At 42.2% G+C, this 26,927-nt stretch overlaps 1 protein-coding gene across 5 annotated transcripts in view; it reads left to right on the plus strand.

Annotated features, from left to right (window-relative positions):
- The first annotated feature begins 636 nt into the window (after nt 1-636).
- Pdk3 (pyruvate dehydrogenase kinase 3) overlaps nt 637-26,927 on the plus strand; it is a 68,683-nt gene continuing 42,392 nt past the window's right edge. For 3 of the 5 annotated variants that reach the window (XM_090325825.1, XM_090325830.1, XM_090325829.1), the window contains exons 1-2: nt 637-1,123; nt 1,322-1,488. In XM_090325825.1, coding sequence (XP_090181951.1) covers nt 1,383-1,488 — 106 coding nt within the window. In that variant the 5' untranslated portion in view covers nt 637-1,123; nt 1,322-1,382. Of the gene's footprint in view, nt 1,124-1,153; nt 1,489-26,927 lie in introns of those variants that run through there. The other 2 variants (XM_090325828.1, XM_090325826.1) reach the window with 2 other exon arrangements.

The following is a 26,927-nucleotide window of genomic DNA, read 5'->3' on the forward strand; positions in this document are numbered from 1 at the left end:
TCATGCATGCTAGGCAAGCACTCTACCACTAGGCCAAACCCCCGGCCCCAGATAGATAATTTTTGTCTGGATGTCTTTGAACTACGATCCTTTGGATCTGCCACCTGAGTAGCTGGGATCGGTGCCTGTCTGAAATTTACTCTTATGTAAAGAGTACTATAGCGTTAGCCTGGATTCCTGTCCAAAAGTGGTGGGTGGCAGTGATATGATGGTGAAACCAACTCAGTCCTATGGAGGTGAACAAATAGGAAGAATTGCCTTGTCTCAGTGACTTTATATTTGATTTTCTCCTATAGTAGTGATGGTGGAGTTTAAAATATAGTCAGTGAATTTATAAGTCTGTCCAGCTGTGTGCTAAAGGACAAGGGAGGCTGCAGGGAGACATCAGATAGTGTTTGTGACATTATAATGGGCCTGGCCCAAGGGTGATAGTGGTTTATGTGTGGGGGTAATTCATTTCTTTACAGTCTGCTTTGGAAGCTATCAGCCCAGGTGCGTCTGCAGGCTATAGAACCAGGAAACTGAGCCAGTGATGCAACAATCTCCTTAAAAGTGGAGGTTGGGAGGGCGGGGCTCCTGAGACTAGGAAACAGTGACATTACAATGAGCCCTGTCAATCACAGGGGTGTGGGGGGTGGGGGTTAAAAAGACTGGTGAGCCTACATTTCTCTCTAAGGGTGGTTGTAAGATGAGGGCTGTGAAATAACCAATGTACTTAAGAACAAAATAGGGAAAATCAAAATAGCAACAGAATGTAAGAAACAGAATGTGCAGTAATCCGTAGATCCCGGAAAGGGATTCCGGAAGAGGTAACTTTGGGGGCTTTGAGAGGCCTGAAGCAGCACAGTAAGAGCTTGTTTTCGGTGTGGGCTCCCAGTATCCTTTCGGTCTCCTAGCACCTCATCTGCCTTTTGGTCTCTCAGGCCTGCGCCTAGAAGGACCTGACTAGAGGTGGGGCCAGGAGCACTTGTATTTGCTGGGCCAGGAAGAGTCCCAGGAGCTAGGGAAGTATAAGGTTTCTTCCTCAGCAGCTGGAGCAGAAGAAAGCCTGAGCAGCGGCCCAATCAGCAGCGATCGCATTCGCCCGCGTGCCCCCGGCGCCCAGAGAACCCCCGCGCGCTGTGTACGTGCAGCAATAAACTCCGCCCCTCAATGGGCGGGGCCTAAGAAGCCGCGAGCGCCTAGTTGCGGCCCCTGAACTGCTGCTGTTGCTGTTAGTGCGGTGTTGGTGGCGGTGGTTGCAACAAGGGTGGCTGGTGTGGAAGCCCTGAAAGAGGTAGAGGGGCATCCCTACCGATCTACCCCAACCTGTGTTCCTCAGCTGCGCCGGCCCCTGAGGCCTTCCTGACGTCGAGGCAGGTCGGTATCCTGCTTTTGAGAAGATGCGGCTGTTCCAGTGGCTGCTAAAACAGCCCGTGCCCAAGCAGATAGAGCGCTACTCACGCTTCTCACCATCACCACTCTCCATCAAACAGTTCTTGGACTTTGGTGAGTGCTGGGCCCCGGTCCCCCTAGAGCTGTGGGGGTGCAGAGAGCGCCGCCATCTCGGCCTGCCCTCTGGATCATCTCTGTCTCTGGGCAAAGTCCGTGGGAACTGCGGGCGGACCTAGGAGATGCCTGGGTCTCCCACTTGGGTTCGGAATTGGGGACTTGGTGGAATGCCAGAGCCCACACCGCCAGCAGGAGAGCTAAACCAGACACGTAGGAACTGCGTTCAGGGATTCACATCTCATGTAGGAATCCCCAAACCTGTCACCTTAGCTTCCAATATACTTCATATAAACCCCACTGTCCTTAAAACTTCAGGATGAGATGTGGGTGGATAGTTTTAAAACATTTTTTTCCTTAAGTTGGAGATTTTAATTTAGTTGGGTAAGACCTGTTTAGAAACACCTTGAGGTTGAGTATATTAGACTATGGTATTATGCTCTTCTTTTTGCTTTAAAGTTGTGTTCAACAGGATTGGCAGGACTCGAACTGTATTCAGTCTTCATTATGTTATGGTGAAGCACAGGCCTTAGATGCTGATTGAGTACCCATGGATAGGCCCTTGGCTCAGCTTATGATCAAGGTTAACTCTAGCTCTTCTATGCCTCTCCTTTAGTGTCCTATCCACCTTTTCCATGAAGTGGGCTGGGCAGGTAGGCAGCTGCATGGTTTGTTGGGCCCCCAGTTTGCTTTAGGCCTAACTGAGATGAGAATACATTCTACTACTTTCTGTTAACTGGATCATGTTTCCCCTGAAGGATATTGTTCCAACCTCCAGCTACTACTGAATGTGATTGTGAAACAACTAAAGGTAAAAATGAAAGTGTATGGCCTGGGATCGGAATGGAACTCAGCATCCTTGAAGTTGAGTCAAGCAGCAAAGTTGTTTTAAGTTCTCAAGGGAAAATTTAGGGCATCTGTTTAACGAATTTATGTAAATACCAAGAGATGGCGTCAGTTGGGCGTAAAAACTAGCAGTAAGACATTCCAGGAAGTCCTGATATATACAATGTGATGGAATTAATACTTAAAAAAACAAACAAACAACAACAACAATAAAAACAGGGGCTGGGAGTATAGCCTAGTGGCAGAGTGCTTGCCTAGCATGCATGATGCCCTGGGTTCAATTCCTAGGTACCACATACATAGGAAAAGCCAGAAGTGGCACTGTGGCTCAAGTGGCAGAGTATTAGCCTTGAGCAAAAAGTGTCCAAGGATAGTGCCCAGGCCTTGAGTTCAAGTCCCTGGACTGGCAAAAAACAAAACACAACAAAACAAAAGAGTTGGGTTGAGAAGTGAGATGTAGATTAAAGTTTAGACAGTTGAAAGGTTTTAGAAACCAGAGAGCCAGAGAGTGATTTTGAAAAGTCAGAGTTTGATGTGGATCTTATACTTTACTCCCCAGAGCTCTGCTTTTCCTTTCTTTTCTTTTTTTCTTCCCTTTTTTGGTGGTGGGGGGGAGTGTGCTAGTACTAGAACTTGACCTCAGGACCTCACATTCTTCTTTAGCTTGTGCTCCTCCCATCACAAAGCTACCACTTGAGCCACACCTCCAGTTCCTGTTTTCTTGTTAAGTGAAGGGAAAATTCTTGGATTTGTCTGCCTGGCTGGCTTCCAACCAAGATTTTCAGATCTCAGCTTCCTGAATGGTTATCAGCATGAGTCATTGGCCACTGACTGCAAAACTTTTCAGTAGTTGGAATTTACCACCTCTGGCTACTTGTAGAATTTAAAGGTTTGTAAAGGTTTGAGGTGGGCCCTGTCTTTAAGCATTTAGAATGAAAATGTTACTATAAATAGGTACTTTTTTTGTCCATAATGAGTGCTTTAGAGGGTATTCTTCTGAAGCTATCAGAATAACTGTTTTGGGGGTAAAATAGATGGTTGTAGCTGAGCTGGTGCTGGTGGCTCACGCCTATAATCCTAGCTACCTAGAAGGCTGAGCTGTGAGGATTACAGTTCAAAGCCAGCTGGGGCAGCAAAGTCTGTGAGACTCTTATTTCCAATGAACCACCAGAAAACAGGAAATAGTGTTATGATTCAAAGTGGTAGAGTGCTAGCTTTGAGAAAAAGAGCTCAAGGACAGTGCCCAGGCCCTGAGTTCAAGCCCCATGACCAACAAAAAAAATGAGATGGGTGAATTTATGAATACTGAGCTTATTTCTGATTCCTCCCACCCTCAAAACTTGTAATTGCTCTAATAACTTTGGTAGTTTATTTCTGTGGGTTGCTAATGTTTACCCATATTTACAGGAATATTGGCAAAGATGTTATTTGAATAGGAAAACCTAAGTTCGGGATAGCGTTATGGATTTCCTATGGGATCTGTAAATGGAAAGCAGTGTTCAGTATTTTAAAGTATTGAAATCAGTGATTATTAGCCTAGGGCTCTAGTCCTGAATTGCTGATGTCAGTGGTCTGGGGGTAGAGTACAGGAGGATTGGTGTTTTGTTTAGTTTTGTTTTTGTTGCCAGTCCTGGGGCTTGAACTCAAGGCCTGGGCACTGTTCTTGGACAATTTTTGCTCAAGGTTAGTGCTCTGTTACTTGAGCCACAGTGCCACTTCTGGCTTATTCTGTGTATATGGTAACAAGGAATTGAACCCAGGGCTTTGTGCATGCTAGGCAAGCACTCTGCCATTAGGCTATGCTCTCCACCCACCAATACATTCCTTTTGCCCTGAGATTAGGGTCATATGGTTTCCAGTTTTAAATCGCAAAAAGTCTTAGGGAGAAAAATCTCACTTCCTACTTCTATTTATTAGCTTCCCTTTTTTGTACAAGTGGCATTTTACACCTTTATCTGTACCTCACTTTTTAAATTAAATATATTAGAGAGCTTTTTATATATCTACCTTATGAACATCCTCTTTCTTTCTTTCTTTCTTTCTCTCTTTCTTTCTTTTTTTTCTTCTTTTCTTGCTTGAAGTCAGGGCCTGAGCATTGTCCTTGGACTTTCTCAAGGCTGAAGCTCTATCACTTGAGCCACAGCACCCTTTCTGGCTTTTTCTTTGTATGTGGTACCAAGGAATCGAACCCAGGTTTTCATGCTTGCTAGGCAGGCACTCTACCACTAGTCCAAAGAACATTCTTTTTTCTGGCATCTGAAAATTTGCTTATATAGATGTAGTATAATTACCCAACCAACTCCCTATTGATGGCTAGTAGGATTCCAGTCGTTGCTATGACAACAGATACTCCAGTGAATTATTATGTACATTGAAATTTCATGCCTGTCTGACTGTGTGTGTGTATGAGAAATTCCTAAACATAAGATTGCTGTATCAGTGAGGATATACATTTGTGATTTTAGTAAACATTGCTTATTATAAGTTTCTGGAAGCTCTTAATTTTTAGACTTTTACTACATTGAGCCTGAAAGTCTGGCCCTTGGGCACTGTTCTTGAGCTTCTTTCCAATCTACTTGAGCCACAGCTCCAATTCTGGCTTTTATGTTAGTTAATTGGAGATAAGTTTCACAGGCTTTTTTTTGTCTAGACTGACATCAAACCATGACTCTTGGGTCTCAGCCTCCTAAATAGCTAGAATTCCAGGTATGAGCTGTTGTCAAACTTTTTGTGTGTGTGCCACTCCTGAGGCTTGAACTCAGGACCTGGGCTCTGTAAACACATTTTGTTCAAGGCTCTACCAGTTGAGCCACAGTTACACTTCCAGTGATTTTGGTAGCTTATTGGAGGTAAGAGTCTCATGAGCTTTCTTGCCAGGGCTGGCTTCAAACTGTAATCCTAAGATCTCAGCCTCTTAAGTGGCTAGGATTGATTATTATAGGCCTGTGTTGTCAAACATCTAAGGGGTGAAAAAGTATCTAGATAGAAATTACTTTCCCCCCTGTGTGAACATCACTTTAGCATTTAGTTTCTGCAGTAATGGAAACATATAATATATGCAGTGAAGTAGAATAGTTTGATAAACTTCTGGGTCAATTATAGTGCTCTCCAAGGGTTTTCTGTGGATGTATATATAACGCAGGCGGTTAGGTTTTCTTATCAAAGTCAAGCTTGTTTCAGAAAGATAATTTTTTTTCTTTTTTATTCTAACATGAATTTGTCCCTTTGAGTTTATTCATGAAAGTTTGTTATAACGCCTGTGTCCCTTGAGGAATACTGCTCTTTGTCATCTTTTTCTACTCTGTGATATTGATTTGTGTAGGGTTTCTGTCTCTTCTAGAATCCATTTTAATATTTTCCTAGAAAATGATCCTCATCATCCAAGTTTATAAATCAGTTTGGACAGATCAAATAGTTCTCTGTGTTCTTTTCCCTTTCTTGTTACAAGGTCTTCCAATGTAGCTCATTCTGTCCTCAGACTTGAGATCCTCCAATCTGTACTTCTACTGTGCCCGGCTCTGATAGTTGCTTTTTAAAGTCTTTTCTTTGTAACTATTTCCTCCTTATTTTTTAAAATTCTATTATTTTATTTTTATTTATCTATTTATTTTGGTGGTCCTGGGGCTTGAATTCTGGCCCTGGGCGCTGTCCCTGAGCTCTTCAGCTCAAGGCTACCGCCCTTCCCCTGGGCCTGAGCATTGTCCCTAAGCTTTTCAGCTCTAGGCTACCACCCTACCCTTGAGCCACTAGCCATTTCTAGAGATTATTTGGAGATAAGGATCTCTGGATCTTTTGTGCCTAGGCTGGCTTTGAATCATGATCTTCAGATCTCAGCCTCCTGAGTGGCTAGAATTACAGGCGTGAGTCATCGCCCCTCCCCACAAATTCTATTATTTTTAAAGTATTTTTAAAATATATTTTAAGGTAGGTATCATTTAACAAAGTAGTCGATGAATACAGTCTCTTTTTTATTTACCAGTCCTGGAGCTTGACCTCAGGGCCTGGGCCCTGTCTTTGGGCTTTCTCAAGCTAGCATTCTACCTTTGAGCCACAGCACCATGTCTGGCCTTTTCTGTTCATGTGGTTCTGAGGAATTGAATTCAGGACTTGGTGCATGCTAAGGCAAGCACTCTACCACTAAACCACAATCCTATTCCCAGTCCTCCTTATTTCTTAATTTCGTCTTTGCTCTCCTCCTCCTTGATTAGATTTAATTTTTATTTATTTATTTATTTATTTTTCCAGTCCTGGCTTGAACTCAAGGCCTGAGCACTGTCCTTAGGCTTTCTCAAAGTTGGAGCCACAGCACTACTTCTGGCTTTTCTTTGTATATGGCACCAAGGAATCGAACCTGGGTCTTCGTGCATACTAGGCAAGCACTCTACCACTAGGCCAAACTCCTGGCCACTTAATTTTTATTTTTATGACTTTTATTTTCTAGTTCATTAATGTCTACTTTGATTTTATTAATCCTCTCTGATTTTCTAAGGTTAATTTTGTTCTTTTTCATTTTAAAAAGCTGAAAGCTTTTCCTTTCTCTTCCATTTCTTTTTGGGGGGGGGAGGTGGTTTGTATCTGTCTTATCTCTGATCACTGATCAGCTGTTTTAGCAGCTAATAAGTGTTCAATCCCACTTTCTCCCATGCTTGTGGATCTTAAGATTTTTGCTGGACATGGGTGGCTAACATCTGTAATCCTAGCTACTCAGAAGGCTGAGATCTGTGTATAGCAGTGTCTGGGCAGGAAAGTCATGAATAACTAGCAAAAAGCAGGAAGTGGAGATGTTGCTCAAATGGTAGAGTACCAGCTTTGAACAAAAACAAAAAAAATGAAAAAACAAAAAACTGAGAGTGACCCAGCTCTGAGTTCAAAGCCCCAGTACCAGCATTAAAAAAAAAATGATTTCGGCTGGGAGTTTGACCTAGTGGTAGAGTGCTTGCCTAGCATGCACGAAGACCCGGGTTCAATTCCTTGGTACCACATACATAGAAAAAAGAGCTGAAAGTGGTGCTAAGGCTCCAGTGGCAGAGCTCTAGCCTTCAGGAAAAAGTCCAAGGACAGTGCTCAGGCCCTGCGGTCAAGCCCCACAACTGGCAAAAAAAAAAAAAAAAAAAAGATTTGTGGCCGAGAGTATAGACCTGGGTTGAATAATCACCTAGTATGCATGAAGCCCCTGGTTAGATTCCTTGATACCATATACACAGAAAAAGCCGGAAGTGACGTTGTGTCTCAAGTGGCAGAGCTCTAACCTTGAGCAAAAAGTGTCCAAGGGCAGTGCCCAAGCCCTGAGTTCAAGCACTAGGACTGGCCAAAAAAAAATTAAAGATTGTATTCTGTACACAGGGTTGTTTTGTGAGTGTTCAGTTTCTCATGTAGATACATTCTGAAGACAAATAGGTTTAGTTTTATAACATTGTTACCAGAGAATGTTAGGTGATTTTTTTTTAATTTTTATTTTCTTTGTTGGTCATAGGGCTTGAACTCTGGGCCTGGACACTGTTCCTGAGCTCTTCAGTTCAAGGCCACCGACCTACTCCATTCCTTATTTTCTAGTAGTTAATTGAAGATAAGAGTCTTCTTTAGTGCCCAGGCTGGCTTTGAACTGTGATCCTCAGATCTCAGCCTCCTGAATAGCTACAATTACAAGCTCTTAATTTATTGATATTTATCTTTGCAGCTTATGATTATGTCCTGTGGTTGGTTATACTCTCAAGTTAATTATTATGTTTACCATATCAGTTATGTTATTTAGTTTTTTTATAGATTTATTTTCATATTTCTTAGTTTGGCTACAGCTCAAACATACAGAAGTTAAAGTCTCCTAATAATATATTTTCTTTCTCTGTATGTACTACAGTTTTTTTTTTGCCAGTCCTGGGCTTGAGCTCAGGGCCTGAGCACTGTCCTTGGACTTTCTCAAGGCTAGAGCTCTACCACTTGAGCCTCAGCACCACTTCTGGCTTTTTTTCTTTCTATGTATGTGGTACTGAGGAATCGAACCCAGGTCTTCATGCATGCCAGGCAAGCACTGTACCACTAGGCCAAACTCCTGGCCCCCAGTTTTGGTTTTATGATTGTTAATGCTATGTCTGATGCCCATGAACTGCCATGTCTTATTGAGATTGTACCCTTTGTCATTGCCATGATCCCTTTTAAAACTAGTTGATTGCTTTTTGGCCAGATGTAATCTTATTTGACATTGAGCTCTTGTTCTGTATTTTCTTGTTTGTATTTTCTATTACCTTTTATTTTCAGTCTTTCTAAAGTATCTTGCTTTAGGTGTTTCTCTAACGCAATGGGATGGTAAGTTTTGCTTTGTGAATCATTTTTTCGTTTGTATGTAAATTCTGTAATGCTATTCATCTATACTCTTTTTTTTTTTTTGCCAGTCCTGGGCTTGGGCTCAGGGCCTGAGCCCTGTCCTTGGGCTTTCTCAAGGCTAGAGCTCTACCACTTGAGCCTCAGCACCACTTCCAGCTTTTTGCTATGTATGTGGAGTACCGAGGAATTGAACCCAGGTCTTCGTGCATGCTAGGCAAGCACTTTAACCACTAGGCCAAACTCCCGGCCCCTCTTTTTTTCTTTTAATACTTTATCTTGTGCTACACTGCACATAACCTTTGTTTTTTTTTTTTGCCATTCCTGGATCTTGAAGCCAGGGTCTGGGTACTGTCCTTGGGCTTTCTCAAGGCTAGCACTTTATCACTTGAGCCACAGTGTTACCTCTAGCTTTTCCTGTGTTTGTAGTACCAAGGAATCAAACCCAGAGCTCCATGCATGCTAGTCAAGCACCCTACCAGTAGGCCATGCTCCTGGCCTTAATTTTTTGTTTTTATTAATCCTGAGGCTTGAATTCAGGGCCTGAGCAATGTCCTTGGGCTTTCTTTCTGGTTAGCTATTTATTCACTTTAGCCCCTCCCTACAGACCTACTTCCCATCGGTTTTATTTCTGAGTTACTTGGACATAGCTTCACTTGGATAAATGACACTTGCTCCTATTTCCCTTTATTTCATCTAAAATTATCTCTTTCCAGAAGATAGGCACTCCTCTCTTGGTAATATCACTTAGCTTCCTCATCTCAGTTTGCTCTGCACAAAGGGAACACTATAAATGACCATTACCCCTTAGAGAGGTCATTAAATATTATGTCACCTTAATTTAGTCATTCAGTCAGTTGTTACATAAGTTTAAACTTCCACAATGTCCTCGCATTTAAATATAGCATCTCCCAAATAAAACGACCAGAAAAGCAGGCTGTTTGACAACCTTGTTATCTTTTCATAGAACCCCATAGTTTGATTTTTACCCTAATCACACTGGCATTGTGAACCTTAGGATTTTAACTCAAATTTAAAAATATGTATGTATATTTTTAAAGGCAGCAGAGGCCAGGAGTTTGGCCTAGTGGTAGAGTGCTTGTCTAACATGCACAAAGACCAAAGTTCGATTCCTCAGTACCACATATGTAGAAAAAACCAGAAGTGGTGCTGTGGCTCAAGTAGTAGAGTGCTAGCCTTGGGGAAAAAGCCCAAAAGCCCAAGAATAGTGCTCAGGTCCTGAGTTCAAGCCCCAGGACTGGAAAAAAAAGGCAGCATATATTTCCCCTGTCTTTCTGCTTTGAAGTGTAGAGGCCCAGAACCTTCTGTTTTCCTTTCAAAAATGTTTTAAGATTCTGATACTTGCTGGAAAGTTGGCTTCAGTTCCCAATAACAACTTTGGCAATATCTCAGTGTTTTCTTTTTCTTTTTATATGCCACTGCTGATGCTTGAACTCAGGTCCTGGGAGCTGTCCCTGAGCTTCTTGCTCCAGCCTACTGCTCTACCATTTAGACCACAGCTTCATTTCTGGCTTATTGGGTAGTTTATTGGAGTTGATAGTCTCATAAGCTTTCATTCTGAAGCTGGCTTTGAACTGCCATCTCAGACTCCTGAGCAGCTAGTATTACGGGCATCAGCCATTAGTGCAGAGTCTCAGGTTTGTTTTTTTTTTTTTTGCTAGTCCTGGGGCTTGAACTCAGGGCCTGAGCACTGTCCTTGGGCTTATTCCTCAAGGCTAGTGCTTTGCCACTTGAGCCACAGCACTACTTCAAGCTTTTATATGTATTTGGTACCTGGGAATCGAACCAGGGTCTTTGTCCATGCTAGGCAAGCATTCTACCACTAGGCCAAAGTACCTGCCCCTCAGGTTTTTTTTAAGTCAATTTTGTTCCTTGGAGACTACCACTCGGGGGACTAGCAATTTCAATTTCATTCCTGGAGAAGTTGGAAAGGTTTGTTTTGTTTTGTTTTGTTTGGGCATTCCTGGACCTTGAACTCAGGGCCTGGGTACTGGCCTTGAGCTTCTTTTGCTCAAGGTGAGGACTCTACCATTTGAACCACAGCACCACTTCCAGCTTTTTTTGTGGGTCATGGGGCTTGAACTCAGCCTGGGCGCTGTCCCTGAGCTCTTCAGCTCAAGACTGCTGCCTCGCCCTTGAACCAAGCCCCACTTCCCTTTTCTTGAGGTTAATTGGAGATAAAAGTCTCAGGTCCCCAGGTTTTATCGCTGGAGAGAGTCCAAAGCTCTCAAAAGTGAAGCAGACGGTTGTGAACAATTATTTATGGCTGATCTTATGATGCCTGTGTTGTACTTTGACTTAATAGGGGAGAGAATGAAATCTGAAGCAGAGTGAATCCAATTTCCAAATTTTACTGGGTGGACATGATGTTTTTCCTTTCCTGCCTTCCATATTCTGTAATAGTAAGTTCTTCCTTGAGTAGTTTCTTAAAGTGCTGCATGTCTCACAAAAGTGACAATGATGTTGACACTGGAGTTACAACCACACTGTGAACACCCATAGAGAGATCTTTCTCCTATATGCTAAATAAACCCCAGTTTGTTCCTAAGAAATATAACACATATTGTATTATATGAATGTATTTTAGTAAATATCCATGTCAAATTTCATAAAATGTTTCACCATATGTTAATCAAAATATGTAATTGTTGATGACAATAATTTACATATATCGCCTTTTTCTCTGGTTTGGTGAGTAAATTAAGCCTTCTATCATTATAGTTCTTTTTTTCTGGAATCCTATAACTTTTTAAATAGGCATTTTGTCCTGATGAGTAAAACTTGCATATATTTATCTTTTTTTAAATTTTATTTTATTGTCGGAGTGATGTATAAAGGAGTTACAGTTACATTCATAAGATAGTGAATACATTACTTCTTGAACTTTGTTACCCCTTCCTATGTTTTTCCCGCACCTTCGCTTCCCCATCCCTCCCAAGTTGTAAAGTTCATTGGTTTATGTTAAAGTTCATGTAAAATACATTGGTTTACCCTTAAAAAAAGTCTCAGGTCCTTTTGTGCCCTGTCTGGCTTTGAACCTTGATCCTCAGATCTCAGCCTCCTGAGTAGCTAGGATTACAGGCATGAGCCAACCGCACCCCGGAACTTCGCTTTTTCTGTATAGTTGATACTGAGGAATAGAACCCAGCCCAGGGCTTCATGTATGCTAGGCAAACCCTCTACCACTAAGCTTCATTCTCAGCACCTTGAAAAAGATTTTTTAAACAAAATTATGAAAATATTTTCATTTTGCTTCTGGGTATATCTGGGGTGTGTGTGTGTGTATGTGTGAGTGTCATTCAGTGTCAGTGACAGGCCTTTTTTGTGAACAGCTGTATTTCTGCTCTGGTGGGTTGGCAAAAATTAGGCCAACTTGTTTGGAAACAAGCAAAATACTTGGAATTAAAGAGATTGAGAACAATGTAGTTTAGAGTCTAGATATCAAACTTAGTTTATTGTATCTTGATCAGTATTTAAATTGAAGGAAAGAACTAGCCTTTGGGGACTTTAAAATGGATCTGAGTTTTCGCATAATATGGTTTATTAGGCTCCAGGACATCATTCAGTCATTTAAAATTGTGGGTCTTGTTTTATTGCCTTTGCGCAGCGCATGAGTGTGTTTTGTGTTCTTTTGAAGGAAAGGGAATATTGGCAAGATTTGGGAAACCTTAGCTTTGTTACTGGGTAGAATCAGAAAATAATGATTTTTTTCCTAGTTTCTTTTCTGTTCTTCCCTGCCTGCCTACATTTCCCTTTCCCTTTTCCCTCTTCTTTCTTCTTTCCTCTTTTTCTTTTTCCTTTTTTCTTTTCTTTGTCATTCATGGAGCTTGAACTCTGGGTCTGGGTACTGTTCCGGAGCTCTTGAGCTCAAGGCCAGTGGTCTACCACTTTGAGCCACAGCACCACTTCCAGTTTTCTGGTGGTTAATTGGCAGTTAGAGTCTCACAGACATCCATGCCCAGGCTGGCTTTGAACCATGATCCTCAGATCTCAGCCTCCTGAGAAGTTAGGATTATGGGCACGAGCCACCAGTGTCCAGCTTCTCTTTTCTTTTTTCTTTTCTTTTTCTTTTCTAATCCTGTGGCTTGATCTTTGTGCCCGGGCGCTGTCTCTGAGCCTTTTTTTTCCTTTTGCTCAAGGCTAGTGCTCTGTAGCTTGAACCACAGTAGCACTTCTGGCTTTTTCTGAGTAGTTTATTGGACATAAGAGTCTAACAGACTCTCCTTCCTTGTCCTGGCTGGCTTTGAACTGTGGTCCTCAGATGCTAGCCTGCTGAGTAGGTAGGATTACAAGTATGAGCTACCATCACCCTGCTTTTTGTTTTAAAGAGAGTATCACTCACCATGTGATCCTTCTGTCTTAGTCTTTCTAGTTCTGGGCATACAGAGGTGTATTGTTCCCTGCTCTGTTTTTGGAGGTGGGTCAGGGGCTTGAACTTAGCCTGAGTGTTATCCCTGAACTCTTTGGCTCTAGGCTACTGCCCTACCCCTAGTCCTGGGAGTTGTCTCTGAGCTCTTCAGCTCAAGGCTACCACCCTACCCTTGAGCCAAGCCCCACTTCCATTTTCTAGAGGTTAACTGGAGATTAGAGTCTCAGGTACTTTTGTGCCCGTGGGCTGGCTTTGAACCTTGATCCTCAGATCTCAGCCTCCTGAGTAGCTAGGATTATAGGCATGAGCCACCCGACAGGCTTGTTCCCAGCCCTTTTCTTTATATTATACAAGTATCCAGTCATTTACTTCTGTGATAATTCTCTCAGGATTGGAGAAATCATTTTATTTTAGGAATACTTTGGACCAAGAATGTCAAACTATAGTTTGGTTACCGGTTTGCCATTTTTTATTTATTTTTTTATTGTAATTAGTAAAAGGGTTACATGATATTTGCCAGATAGAAGGTGCATTAATTCACATACATTGATACCCTCTCACATGTCTTGGTACCCATTTCCCTCCCCCCCCACACCCCCTACCCGTCTTGGTTTTCCCCCCTTCCCTATGAAATTTCAAATATCCAAATACAAATAAATTCAATATATCAGATAACAAAGTGAGATACTATACCAATATGAGATAACCAAGGGACAGCAAAGGAGATGAGAGACAACATAGTACATTAAGGACAACAATCATTCATTATATTTTGCCATTTTTTTTTTAGTTCATAGATATTTTTTGTGCCAGTCTTGGGACTTGAACTCAGGGCCTAGATGCTGTTTCTTAGCTTCTTTTTCTCAAGGCTTTAGTTTTACTACTTTAGCCACAGCTTCACTTTTGGACATTTTAGTAATTTATTGGAGATAAGAATTTCATAGTTTTCTGCTCAGGCTGGCTTTATATCCTGATCTGCAAATTACAGCCTCCTAAGTAGCTAGGATTAGAGCTGTGAGCCCATAGACTTTTTTTTGCCAGTCCTGCAGACTGAACTTGGCCTGAACACTGTCCTTGAGCTTTCCTCAAGGCTAGTGATCTACCACTTGAGCCATAGCACCACGTCCATATTTTCTATGTATGTGGTACTGAGGAATCGAACCTGGATTTTGCATGTTAGGCAAGCACTCTACCACTAGGCCAAACTTCTGGCCCCAATAGATTTTTTTTCCAGTTTTGGGGCTTGAACTCAGGGCCTGAGCACTGTCCTGGGACTTTTTTTTTCCTCAAGGCTAGAACTCTATCCTTGAGCCACAGTACCACTTCCAGCTTTTTTCTATGTATGTGGTACCGAGGAATCGAACCCGGGTCTTCATGCATGCTAGGCAAGCACTTTAACCACTAGGCCAAACTCCCGGCCTAGACTTTATTTTTAAGAATATCTTTTTAAGTTCAGGGGCTGAGGACATGACTTAAGTGGTAGAGTGCCTACATAGTGAAGCCCTGAATTTAGGCCCTAATCATTCAAAAGACAAAAATGAAAACAAACTCCCAAGCCTTCCTCTCCCCGCCCCCCCAAAAAAACCACCACAGTATCTTGAGGTTCACAGCAAAATTATGCACAACAAGCAGAGAGTTCCATTGTGTCCCCTAAACACAGCCTCTACATCCATCAACACACTGCAACAATGTGAGACATTGATGAGCTGCCAATAACTGGTATTAGAATTGATGAACTTACATTGCCCCATCAGTATCCACAAAAGTCTATTGATGTTTGGGATCAGTCTTTGTGTTGTCTGGGTTTTGACGACACCTGGAATGCAGCCACACCCATTCATTACATACAGTCCCACTTGTTGGTCCTCTACAATAGCCTAGTTGAGCCATTGCCAGAGAATTGATAGCACGTAAAAGAAAAAAAAAATTACTATCTGGTCCTTTAAAGGAAGGTTTCCAACTTCTGGTCTAAGAGAATTCAGTTTCCTGTTTAAAGAACTTGGCAATGATTGCTCTTGGTTTGCTTTTACTCAAAGTTGTCTTCTCCTGTGTACTGCTAAAAAGAAGCCTTGGAATTTGAGTTTTGGGGGTTGCTAAGTCTCTCCTAGATAATAGGTAGTTTACATGTAGGGTGTCTATGTGTCAGAATTATCATTGAGGGATTTCATGGCTTTAATTTATAACACTGTCAGCCAAAATTTTTTTTCTGCCAGTCCTGGGGCTTGAACTCAGGGCCTAGGCACTGACCCTGAGCTTCTTTTGCTCAAGGCTAGCACTCTTCTACTTCAGCCACAGTGCTGCTTCCAGCTTTTTTTAATCTATGTGGTACTGAGGAATCAAAGCCAGGGCTTCATGCACGCTAGGCAAGTCAAATTCCTTGCCCATGTCCGCAGAAGCTTAAGTGTACTGATTTCTCCACAGTGCTGCCAAAATGTGGGGGGGTTGCTTTTTTTTTTGGTTGGTCATGGGGCTTGAACTCTGGCCTGGGGGCTGTCCCTGAGCTCTTCAGCTCAAGGCTACTGCCCTACCCCTTGAGCCACAATGCCACTTCCAATTTTCTAGTAGTTAATTGAAGAGTCTCATGGACTTTAGTGCCTGGGGTAGCTTTGAACCTCGATCCTCATATTTCAGCCTCCTGAGTAACTAGGATAATAGGCGTAAGCCACTGCGCCTGACTCAAAATGTGGTTTTATGATTTTAATTGCTTAGTGACATCTGAGAAACTAGAAGGTTTTTGTTTGTTTTTGTTTGTTTTTTTGCCAGCACTGGACTTGATCTCAGGGCCTAAGCATCATTCTTGGGCTTTCCTCAAGGCTCTACCACTTGAGCCCCAGCACCACTTCTGGCTTTTCTATGTATGTGGTACCAAGGAATCGAACCTGGGTCTTCGTGCATGCTAGGCAAGCATTCTACCACTGGGCCAAACTCCCGGCCCCTGAACTAGAAGTTTTCGTTCCCCTTCTTGGGCTTGTTGTCTGCATTCTTGTTGAGTCTAAAGTGCCTTTGAATATTTAATTTCTGAAACCTGATGTTTTAATCATTTGTATGAATTCCTTGAATGCATTGATTATGTAGTCCATGAACATATGGAACATCTTGAAAATGTGTCCCAGCAAACATTATCGTATGACTAGCCTTGAAGCTAGCTAGCATTGAGGTAGCTCTAGTTAGTTTGCTTTTATGGCAGTGTGGGCTAATTTACGTCTGTATTTCTCTTCCTGGTAGGACTGGGTTTGGTCATTGATTTTAGTTGCTTTCTTAGACTTCAACTAGGATTCTCCTTGAACATTTGAGTTCTCTTTCAATGGAGTTTTTTCTCTCACTAGTGCATGGAAGGCAGTGTATAATAGACTCATTGTTACAAATAAATTACCACTTCTCTAATACTTTTCTCAAACCATGAAGACAAATATTTTTCTATGTGTCATTGTTCTGAAAACAGTAAGGTCCTGTGAAATTTGTAATATACTTATCTTTCACAAACAGCAAGTTATATTTTCATAAATAAGGGCATGCTTAGCCTTCTAGCTAAACTGTTTCTTTTGAATCTGCTGTAATAAAATACAATGTCTCCTTAAGTTTGGCCACAAAAATCCCTTGATACCTTGTTGGATTTTGTATACATTGTGTTGATTTCTCATGGTTCTGCAGTGAAATAGAAGACAGAATGTTTATTGTTCTATTAGTATATCTATACTTGTCTCCCAATCTGCTTTCCTAGCTTCTCTAACAATTCCTTGCTTGGTGTATACTCTTTATATAAAGGTAAATGGCATCCCTGACCTTTGTTCTGACTTTTCTTTCTGCTTTAGTCTGAGCTTTCCTTCAGTGAAACTTTCCCAAAAAGAAGTTAAATGACAACTGGAAAAGATAGAATAGATTGGAACAACATCTCCTGAAGTACTTACCAATACCTGGTCTAAAATATGGTTTTATTTAATTCTTACAACAGCCATGTTCTTCTTAGAAATTAAGAGACAGGGGCCGGGAGTTTGGCCTAGTGGTCAAAGTGCTTGCCTAGCATGCATGAAGACCGAGGTTCGATTCCTCGGTACCACATACATAGAAAAAAGCCAGAAGTGGTGCTGAGGCTCAAGTGGTAGAGCTCTAGCCTTGAGAAAGTCCAAGTCAGTGCTCAGGCCCTGAGCTCAAGCCCAGGACTGGCAAAAAAAAAAAGAGCTGAGAAATTAAGAGACAGAAGTTCTGGGTAGATGAGAACTACTCACTCACATTGTAGGTAGTAGAGCCAGGTCTCTACTCACTGATCATCTTCCTGCCTCTTGCCTCTTCTTAACTGCGGTGGTAGGTGATGGCTTGGACATACATGCATGATCAAAACAAACTGGAACAAGGGACCAACAACCCCGTGTGTGTGTGTGTGTGTGTGTGTGTGTGTGTGTGTGTTATAAGGCTTGAACTCTGGGCTTGGGCGCTGTCCCTAAGCTCTTCAGCTCAAGGATAGTGCTCTGCCACTTGAGCCACCGTTCCCTTCAAGTTTTGGAGATAAGATTTTCACAGACTTTCCTGCCTTGGCTGGATTCAAACTGAGATCCTCAGATCTCAGCCTCCCAAGTAGCTAGGATTACAGGTATGAGACATGGTTGTCTGGCTGGATTTAGTTGTTGTTGTTGTTATTATTATTATTATTATTATTGCCAGTCCTGGGCTTGAGCTCAGGGTCTGAGCACTGTCCTTGGGCTTTCTCAAGGCTAGAGCTCTACCACTTGAGCCTCAACACCACTTCCGGCTTTTTTTCCCCTCTGTATGTGGTACCAGGGAATCGAACCCAGGTCTTCTTGCATGCTAGGCAAGCACTCTACCACTAGGCCAAACTCCCAGCCCAGATTTAGTTACTTTTGAAATAGGATCTTACACTTATGGTTTAGACCATGGTCCTTGTATTTGTGCTTCCCAGGTAGCCAAAATGGCAGGCATACATTACCACATTCAGCTTTTTGTTGCTTTAGAGGAGGTGTTACAAACTTTGCCTAAGCTGACCTTGAATTTGAATCCTTTCCATCTCAGCCTCTGTGTGGTTAAAGAGCCACTCTTTGTAGCTCTTTTTCCTTTCCTGATTTCTACCATGATTTTTTTCCATGACTGTTTACTTTGCAGTGCTCTCCAGAATTGCCTGAGAGTTTATATTAGTTGACAGGGTGAGTATGGGAAAAAATTGTAACCCATAGAGGCACAAATGAAAGGTTTGTCCTATTTATTCAGTGGAAGCTTTAGCTTAATGACCATCTTTAACCTCCCCATGTTACACACAAGAAAGTAGAAGCCGTCGGTAAGGAAAGGACTGTCCCAAGCATTAGCTAGCTGTTACTGTACCCTCACATCTTAATTTTTAGTTCCCCCCAGCAGTGTAGGTTTGGGCAAATGGCTTAATTCCACTACACTCAGTACTATCACCACTGTCACCTATGTAAAATCGCAATGGTAACACTTAACCACAGGATCGCAGCATGGATGAGGTCACATGTATCCGCATGGCAGCCGGTGGGTGCTCCATGGATGTTGCTTAGGAATTTTATTATGAGTTAGTAGCATAGCATTTCCTGGATGAAATGAGCTTCTAGCTAAAAATAAGAACTGTGAAAGGAGCTGTTAACCTTGAATGTTACCTCTCTAGCCCCCCCCCCCCAAATTTCTTGGCTGAAGGTCTCATCAGTACGAACTGACGATCATTTTCCAAGAAACAGCACTTGCAGCTTATTTGTGCCCTTGGCGTGACTGGCTTTAGATTTCCTTTATTTTGTTCATGAAGCATTTGCCTCAGTGAACCTCATGATGAGTACAATGTGACATTTCCCTAATGATGGCTGCTTCCATGACAGCAAGGCATCTTGCAAACTTACTAATATACTCTTAGGACTACATGTTTTTGCTCTTGTAGAATGACATTGCTGTGGACATATGGTGGCTTTGTCTAGGAAGCAATCATTACTCCCATGCTCTGGCTGATCACAGCTCTGTGTGAGGTCAGTTTGATCACATCCTTATCTATATTAACTGTTAATCCCTTTGGACTATTACTTTTTTACCTACCTCCTTTATTTTTGCCAGCTTGAAGTCAGGGACTGAGCACTTTTCTTGGGCTTTCTCAAGGCTAGAGCTCTACCACTTGAGCCACAACACCATTTCTGGCTTTTTTCTGTGTATGTGGCACTGAGGAATCGAGCCTGGGTCTTCATGCATGCTAGGCAAGCACTCTACCACTAGGCCAAACTCCCAGCCCCTACCTATCCCCCTTTTTGTTCTTTTTTTCTTAACCTTAAAGATTGGAATACCAATAATGGAAAATATAGAACAAAATTGAGGTATAAGAGGAATTCATCATTACCAACAAATGGTGTCTTTAACCTGTGAATTTTATTCACCTTGCTAACTTCGTATTTAAATGTACTAGGTATTTGAATGATACTTTTCAATCAGAAAAATTATTGAATATTTAAAACGTTCCAGATATGTGCTAACAGGTCTTTTCTCTCTCTCTCTCTCTCTCTCTCTCTCTCTCTCTCTCTCTCTCTCTCTCTCTCTCTCTCTCTCTCTCTCTCCCTCCCTCCCTCCCTCCCTCCCTCCCTCCCTCCCTCCCTCCCTTTCTCCTTTTCTTGCCAGTCCTAGGGCTTGAACTCAGAGCCTGAGCACTGTCCTTGGGCTTTCTCAAGACTAGAGCTCTACCACTTGAGTGCCACATCTTGCTTTTTCTATGTATGTGGTGCCGAGGAATCGAACCTGGGTCTTCATGCATGTTATGCAAGCACTCTATCACTTGGTCAAAGTCCCCGTCCAGGGTCTTCAGTTTTTCTGGAGGATCCTGGAACCTTCAAGACATAGAACTCAGCCATTGTGACAGTGGCAGAGATGTTGCCAAAGCAGAGGGCACAACTTCTGGGCCCATAGTGAAATTCATAAATGGCTGTGACCTTTTAAATTCAAGAACAAACTTTATCAAACAAAACAAAACTGTTGTTCAGGGCCAATAACTCACACATATAATCTTAGCTTCTCTGGAGTCTGAGAGCTGAAGATCACGGTTCAATTCCAACCCAGGCAGGGAAGTCCTTGAGACTCTTATGTCCAGTAAACAACATACAAAATGCTAGAAATAGTAGAGTTCTAGCCTTGATGGCTAAAGCTCAGGGATAGCACCTAGATCCTGAGTTTAAACCTCAGGACCAGCACATAAATAAAAGGCAAAGTTCAAAAAGACACAGTGGTGTGGCTCAGTGGTAGAACAAGGACATAGTATGTGCATGATCCTGACTTCAGTCCCTAGCACCAAAACCAACAACCCAACAAACAAAAGAGTATAAATTAAATGGTCATGAAACTAGGAAGAAAATCCAAACACTCATGAGTATATTTTTAAGTTAGTGATTTATTTAACACTAATTCATCAAAATTTACCAAGCCCCCTGATTTCTCTGTCGTCTTTTGGATTAATGGTAGGGAAATTTATAATTGCTATATTTAAATAAGAGGAAATATAGAAAGCGATGTGGAATAAAAGTAGAAAATCAAAACTAAGGAACATTAAGAAGCCAAGTAAGTGGGGGAAAAAGGAACTCAGATAATTGGAAAGGATAACTGGAAAATATTTGACATGACAGAAGGCTTACAAAAAGAAAACACTTGTGAGGACATGTATTTAAAACTATAAAGGGATGGGCCAGGAGTTTGGCCTAGTGGTTAAAGTGCTTGCCTAGCATTCATGAAGACCCGGGTTCGATTCCTCGGTACCACATACATAGAAAAAAAGCCGGAAGTGGTGCTGAGGCTCAAGTGGTAGAGCTCTAGCCTTGAGAAAGTCCAAGGACAGTGCTCAGGCCCTGAGCTCAAGCCCAGGACTGGCAAAAAAAAAAAAAACTATAAAGGGTTGCTAGATGCTGTTGGTTCATGCCAGTAATCCTAGCTATTCAGATTGCTGACATCTGAGGATCACGGTTCAATGCCAGCTGGGGCAGGAAAAGCTGGAAGACTCATCTCCAGTTACCCACCTAAAAAGAAAAGCTGAAAGTAGCACTGTGGCTCAAGTGATAGAGTGCTAGCCTTGAACAAAAAGGAGCTCAGGGACAATGTCCAGGTCCAGAGTTCAAGCCCCAGGACTCGCAAAGAAAAAAAGCAAGGAAGGAAGGGAGATATGAAGGAAGATATAAAAACCAAAGGACTGATAGACCTCTAAGTATTCAATGTCCAATATCTAAGCTAAAATATGAGGGAAAAAAACTACAGAAAGGTTTCAGACATTCAGGTATTTCATATTTATTTTACATTTACTAATGAACTAACTAGGACGACACATCCTCATGTTTAAGCTGATGTATAATTAAGGTATTTAAGTACCTAATTTAATCCCTAATGCTAAATTAGAATGTAAGAGGCAAAACCTGAAAATGTTCATCTATTTTTTTAAAATTATTTTGTTTTGTTTTGCCAGTCCTGGGGCTTGAACTCAGGGCCTGAGCACTGTCCTTGGGCTTTCTCAAGGCTAGAACTCTACTACTTGAGCCACAGCACCACTTCCAGCTTTTTCTATGTATGTGGTACTGAGGAATTGAACCTGGGTCTTCATGCATGCTGGACAAGCACTTTACCACTAAGCCAAACTCCCAGCCCCATCTATTTTTTTTGCCTGTCTATGGGCTTGAGCTCAGGGCCTGAGCACTGTCTCCTTGGACTTTCTCAAGGTTAGAGCTCTACCACTTGGGCCTCAGCACCATTTCTGGCTTTTTTTCTATGTATGTGGTACTGAGGAATCGAACCCGGGTCTTTGTGCATGCTAGGCAAGCACTCTACCACTAGGCCAAACTCCCGGACCCCCCCATCTATTTTTTAAGTACAAACTTCTGAAAGTATTATCTGGTCTTCTAAGAAATCATGGAGAAATCACTATCATAATTGTAAGGTGTCCATGGGTATTGAGCCAGATAAAATGAGTTTGTGCCAGGCTGATAAGCCAAGGACATTTCTGAAATTGGTTCGCTTAAGTCATGCCTAGAGATTGAGCCTTTCATATAGTGCAGAGTTGATCACTGTTGATCAAGGACTTTTAATTTTAAAAAATTACTATTATAAAGGTATGTACAAAGGGGTTACGGTTACATAAGCACATACATTAATAGGTACATTCTTTTTGGACAGTGTCTCCCCTTCCCTTGCTTTCTCCTAGTTTTCCCTCCTAACCCTACCCACAAGTTGTAAAATTCATTTTCTACATAGTATCCAGTAAGTACCATTGCTACATTTGTTCACCTTTTGTCACTCCATTTCTGTGCCCCTCTCTTTACCCTCTCAAAGACAGATAAGTGAACAAGAGAAAAACAAAGAGAAGAAACCTATTGTTTCTATTTCTTTCTTTTTTTTGCCAGTCCTGTGGGTTTGAACTACTGCTGTGCCACTTGAGCCTCAGTGCCACTTTCAGATTTTTCTGTGGTACTGAGGAATCGAACCCAGGGCTTCATTCATGCTAGGCGAGTACTCTTAACACTAGGCCACACTCTCGGCCCTCTATTTCTTGGAGATCACTTTAATAAATATTATTTTATATGACCAGATGTACATAGTGTTACGTTTTTCTGTTCCTCTGTTGTCTCACTGTGTGTGAAACCTAGAGTCCTGTATAATTTATCATGTCCTGGTGTAGTTTAGATCTAGGTTCTGCATATGAGAGAAAACATGCTCCATTCATCTCCTACCATTTATTTTAAAGTAGTGAGTGTAAGGGATACATCATGGGGCTTGAACTCAGGACCTGGGCACTGTCCCTGAGCTCTTCAGCTCAAGGCTAAAGCTCTGCCACTCTGAACCACAGCACCACTTCTGGTTTTCTGGTGTTGAATTGAGATAAAGCTCTCACTCACTGCTTTTCCTGCCCGCCTTTCCTGCCCTGGTTGGCTTCAAACAAGAGCCCTCAGATTTCAGCTTCCTGAGTTGTTAGGATTACAGGCGTGAGCCACCAGGGCTTGGCTTGGCTCAAATGTTTGTCTTTTAAAAACGATGTAGAATCTTTCGATGTGTCCAAAGAACCACACTAATTCAGAATGAGTTTTCCTCTCAGAACTATTTGATCTCCCATTTCATGGCTTCAGATTGTTCTGTTTAATCATTACTTTGACATCATTAGTGATTGCTATTCTTTTAAACTGTAAGAGTGAGCTTCAATATTAAGCATATGTTCACTCTCATCAAACTCTATGAAGAAGATGCTGTTCTTATAAATGGTCACAGTGAGATTTAGAAAGTTAAAGACATTTGCTCTGCTTATGAAGCTTGTAGATGTTCAAGATTTAAGCCAAAGGCTAACCTTACCACTGAATCTTGTCATTCCTGTCCTATGTGAATACAGTCCTTTATCTGAATTCTGGTTTTCACAACATTCTAAAAATTAGTTTTGGTGCTCAAACTTGTTCTGGGGCAAAATCTGACTTGAACAGACTTGAAATAGTAGTCTTTATCCTAGATAGTATAAATTTGCATGCATTTCACTGTTATATATTTTGTGTGTGTGTCTGTGTGTGTGTTGGGGGTGGGGTCATGGCGCTTGAACTCTGGGCTTGGGCAGGCACTGTCCCTAAGCTCTTTAGCTCAAGGCTACCTCCCGACCCCTGGAGCCACTTTCCATTTTCTAGTGATTAATTGGAGATAAAAGTCTCATGGTCTTTGGTGCCCAGGCTGGCTTTGAACTTTGATCATTAGATCTCAGCCTCCTGAGTAGCTAGGGTTACAGGTGTGAGCCACGCACCCGGCTCCTGTTGGTATATTGTATGGGTAGAATATTCTGTTGTATTAGTATAGCAATTATAAACCTATCTAATTCTATCCGTTTCAGAGAAGAGATGTGGATCTCCTGCCAGCCAGTACTAGCTACTCACAGTCCCTTTCATTACTCTTGCCTATACTTCTAATCTCTTGCTCCTAATTAGCTATGGACTGGGGAATTTATTTTTGCATCTGTACTCTGGACTTGGATACTGGCCCCTTAATGTTTTTGCTCAACCCTAGTACTCTACTGCTTGAGCCATAGCTCTCCTTACCGCTTTTTGGTAATTAACTAGAGATGAGCCTCATAGACTTTCTTGCCCTGGCTGACTTCAAAACGTGATCCTCAGATCTCAGCCTCCTGAGAAGCTGGAAACTTTTACTTAGACAATTTTTTGCCAGTCCTGAGACTTGAACTCAGGGCCTGAGCATTGTCCTTGGGCTTTCCTCAGGGCTAGTGTTCTACCATTTGATCCATAGCACCACTTCTGGCTTTTTCTGTGTATGTGGTACTGAAGAATTGAACCCAGCACTCTACCACTCGACCCTCCCCCCCAGGGAATTTTTTTTCCAGTCCTGGGCTTGAGCTCAGGGCCCAAGCACTGTCCTTGGACTTTCTCAAGGCTAGAGCTCTACCACTTGAGCCTCAGCACCACTTCTGGCTTTTTTTTCCCTATGTATGTGGTATCGAGGAATCGAACCCCGGTCTTCGTGCATGCTAGGCAAGTACTCTACCACTAGGCCAAACTCCTGGCCCCCCCTTTTTTTTGCCAGTCCTGGGCTTGGGTTCAGGGCCTAAGCACTGTCCTTGGGTTTTTCTCAAGGCTAGTGCTGTATCACTTGAGCGACAGCACCAATTCTGGCTTTTTTCTATGTATGTGGTACCGAGGAATTGAACTCGGGTCTTCGTGTGTGGTAGGCAAGCACTCTACCACTAGGCCAAACTCCCGGCCCAGGGAATTTTTTTTAAATCATGGATTCATATTGATATTCCTAGTTCCAGTGATGTGCAATAGTGTTCATATGCTTCATATCTCTTCCAGAACTTCCTTCTTCCTGTTAAAGAAGAAATTACTCATGATCTTCCTTACAATAATAAGGAAGATTTGATTCAATAGAGACCACCACAGTGGGATTTTGCAGTAATGGAAAGAGTGATCTCAACTCTAGGGGCCGGGAGTTTGGCCTAGTGGTTAAAGTGCTTGCCTAGCATGCACGAAGACCCGGGTTCGATTCCTTGGTACCACATACATAGAAAAAAGCCAGAAGTGGTGCTGAGGCTCAAGTGGTAGAGCTCTAGCCTTGAGAAAGTCCAAGGACAGTGCTCAGGCCCTGAGCTCAAGCCCAGGACTGGCAAAAAAAAAAAGAGTGATCTCAACTCTATTTTTGATGGGGACAGTCATGGGGCTTGAACTCAGGGCCTGGGCACTGTTCCTGAGCTCTTTTGCTCAAAGCTAATGCGTTATCACCTAGAGCCACAGTGCCATTTCTGGTTATTGAGTAGTTAAATGGAGATATATGGACTTTTCTGCCTGGGCTGGCTTTGAACCATAATCCCCAGATCTCAGCCTACAGAGTAGCTAAGATTACAGGTGTGCACCACTGGCACCCAGCTTTGTTTCCACTCATAGTACAACAAGAAAAAGCTGAGCAGAATGGAGTGGGGGTGTGTCCCGTCCAGCGGGACGTCAACTAGGGCCAAGAACCTAGAGGGAAGAATGAAAGGGACAGGAGACTCGAAGGAGGCAGCAAGACAAGCATCCTGATCAAGCTGCGAATTTTATTTTTCCCACAGGGGTTTATATGCCTCTTCAGGAGAGGCAAGAGGGGGTTGGGACACCACTCAGGGTAGGAGGTCAGGTGGAAGGATGATTACATATCAATACAAGCAGGCCTGAGTTGCTTAGTGACCTTAGGGCAAGGAACTATGCAGGCACATTCTTACGCTAAGAATTCAGGGAGGGGGAGAATGTTCCCGACAGGGGTGGGGGGGTGGGAGGCCATCAATGGGTAGAAAATTATTAAGTCTGGGGAGATTCTTTTTAATTGTAAAGGTGATGTAAGAAGGGTTACAGTTACATAACTCAGGATATGAAGATATTTCTTTTTGAATAGTGCCACCTCTTTCATTATTTTCTCCCAGTTTTTCTTTCTTGACTGACACCCCCTCCCCACCCGGGGAGAGTCAGCTAGATTCTGCTGAAGAGAGGTGATCTTAAGTTATCCAGGATAAGATAGGAGAAGTCTGATCAGATATTCAGATATTAAGGGTGATCAGATGCCAAGGGTGGTAGGAGACTTTTGCTAAGAAAAAAAAAAGCACACAAAAAACCCACCTAGCAAGAGTCTTGTTAAAACAGGCTTAAGTAGCTATAGAGCATAGTAGGGGTCTAGTCAAAGATAGTGCCAAGGCCCGGAGTTCAAGCTCCACCACTGACAAAAAAGAAAAAAAAAAGCCTAGGCTAGATGTCTGTGGCTCCTGCATGTAATCCCAGCTATCAGAAGGCTGAGATCTGAGGATTTAGGTTTGAAGGCAACCTGGGCAGGAAACTGATACTTTTACATCCAATTAACCACCAAAAAGCCCGAGTTACAGAGCACAAAAATTTTACCTTGAGCCAAAAAGCCAAGCACAGCATCCAGACTCAGAGTTCAAGTCCCAGGACCAGCAAAAGAGTCCTTTGTATTCAAGTAGTATACAAAGTGTTTCGTCTGGCATATAAAAATCTAGATTGTGTGACTTAAATGTTAGGCCCTTCATTTTTTAATGACTTTATACTATGATAATTACCAGCATTTAGTACATTTAAAATTGAAATGATATCGATGTAGACCCTTCTAGGAATAACACATATATTATGTGAGGCAAAACAACCAGAATTATATAGAGAGAATGGCTGTTAGATGCTCGTTTCTGGGATCATTGCACCCCTTCCCCTTCTATGTGGAGTGAGCTTTTGGTGGTTAAAGTGCTCATTGTAGTCAGATTGCTAGGGGAAAAACTGAAAGAATCATCCATTCGTTGAAGATTTACCTACTGAAGGCCTTCAGTATACTCACCTAGAATGAGGCAGCGAGGATGGATTGTTTTAAGACTGTAATCTTTGATTTTAACTTTTTTTTT

Source organism: Megascapheus bottae, chromosome X (genome assembly GCF_031878675.1).
Source record: "Megascapheus bottae isolate mThoBot1 chromosome X, mThoBot2.hap1, whole genome shotgun sequence".
NCBI classification, from domain to species: domain Eukaryota; kingdom Metazoa; phylum Chordata; class Mammalia; order Rodentia; family Geomyidae; genus Megascapheus; species Megascapheus bottae.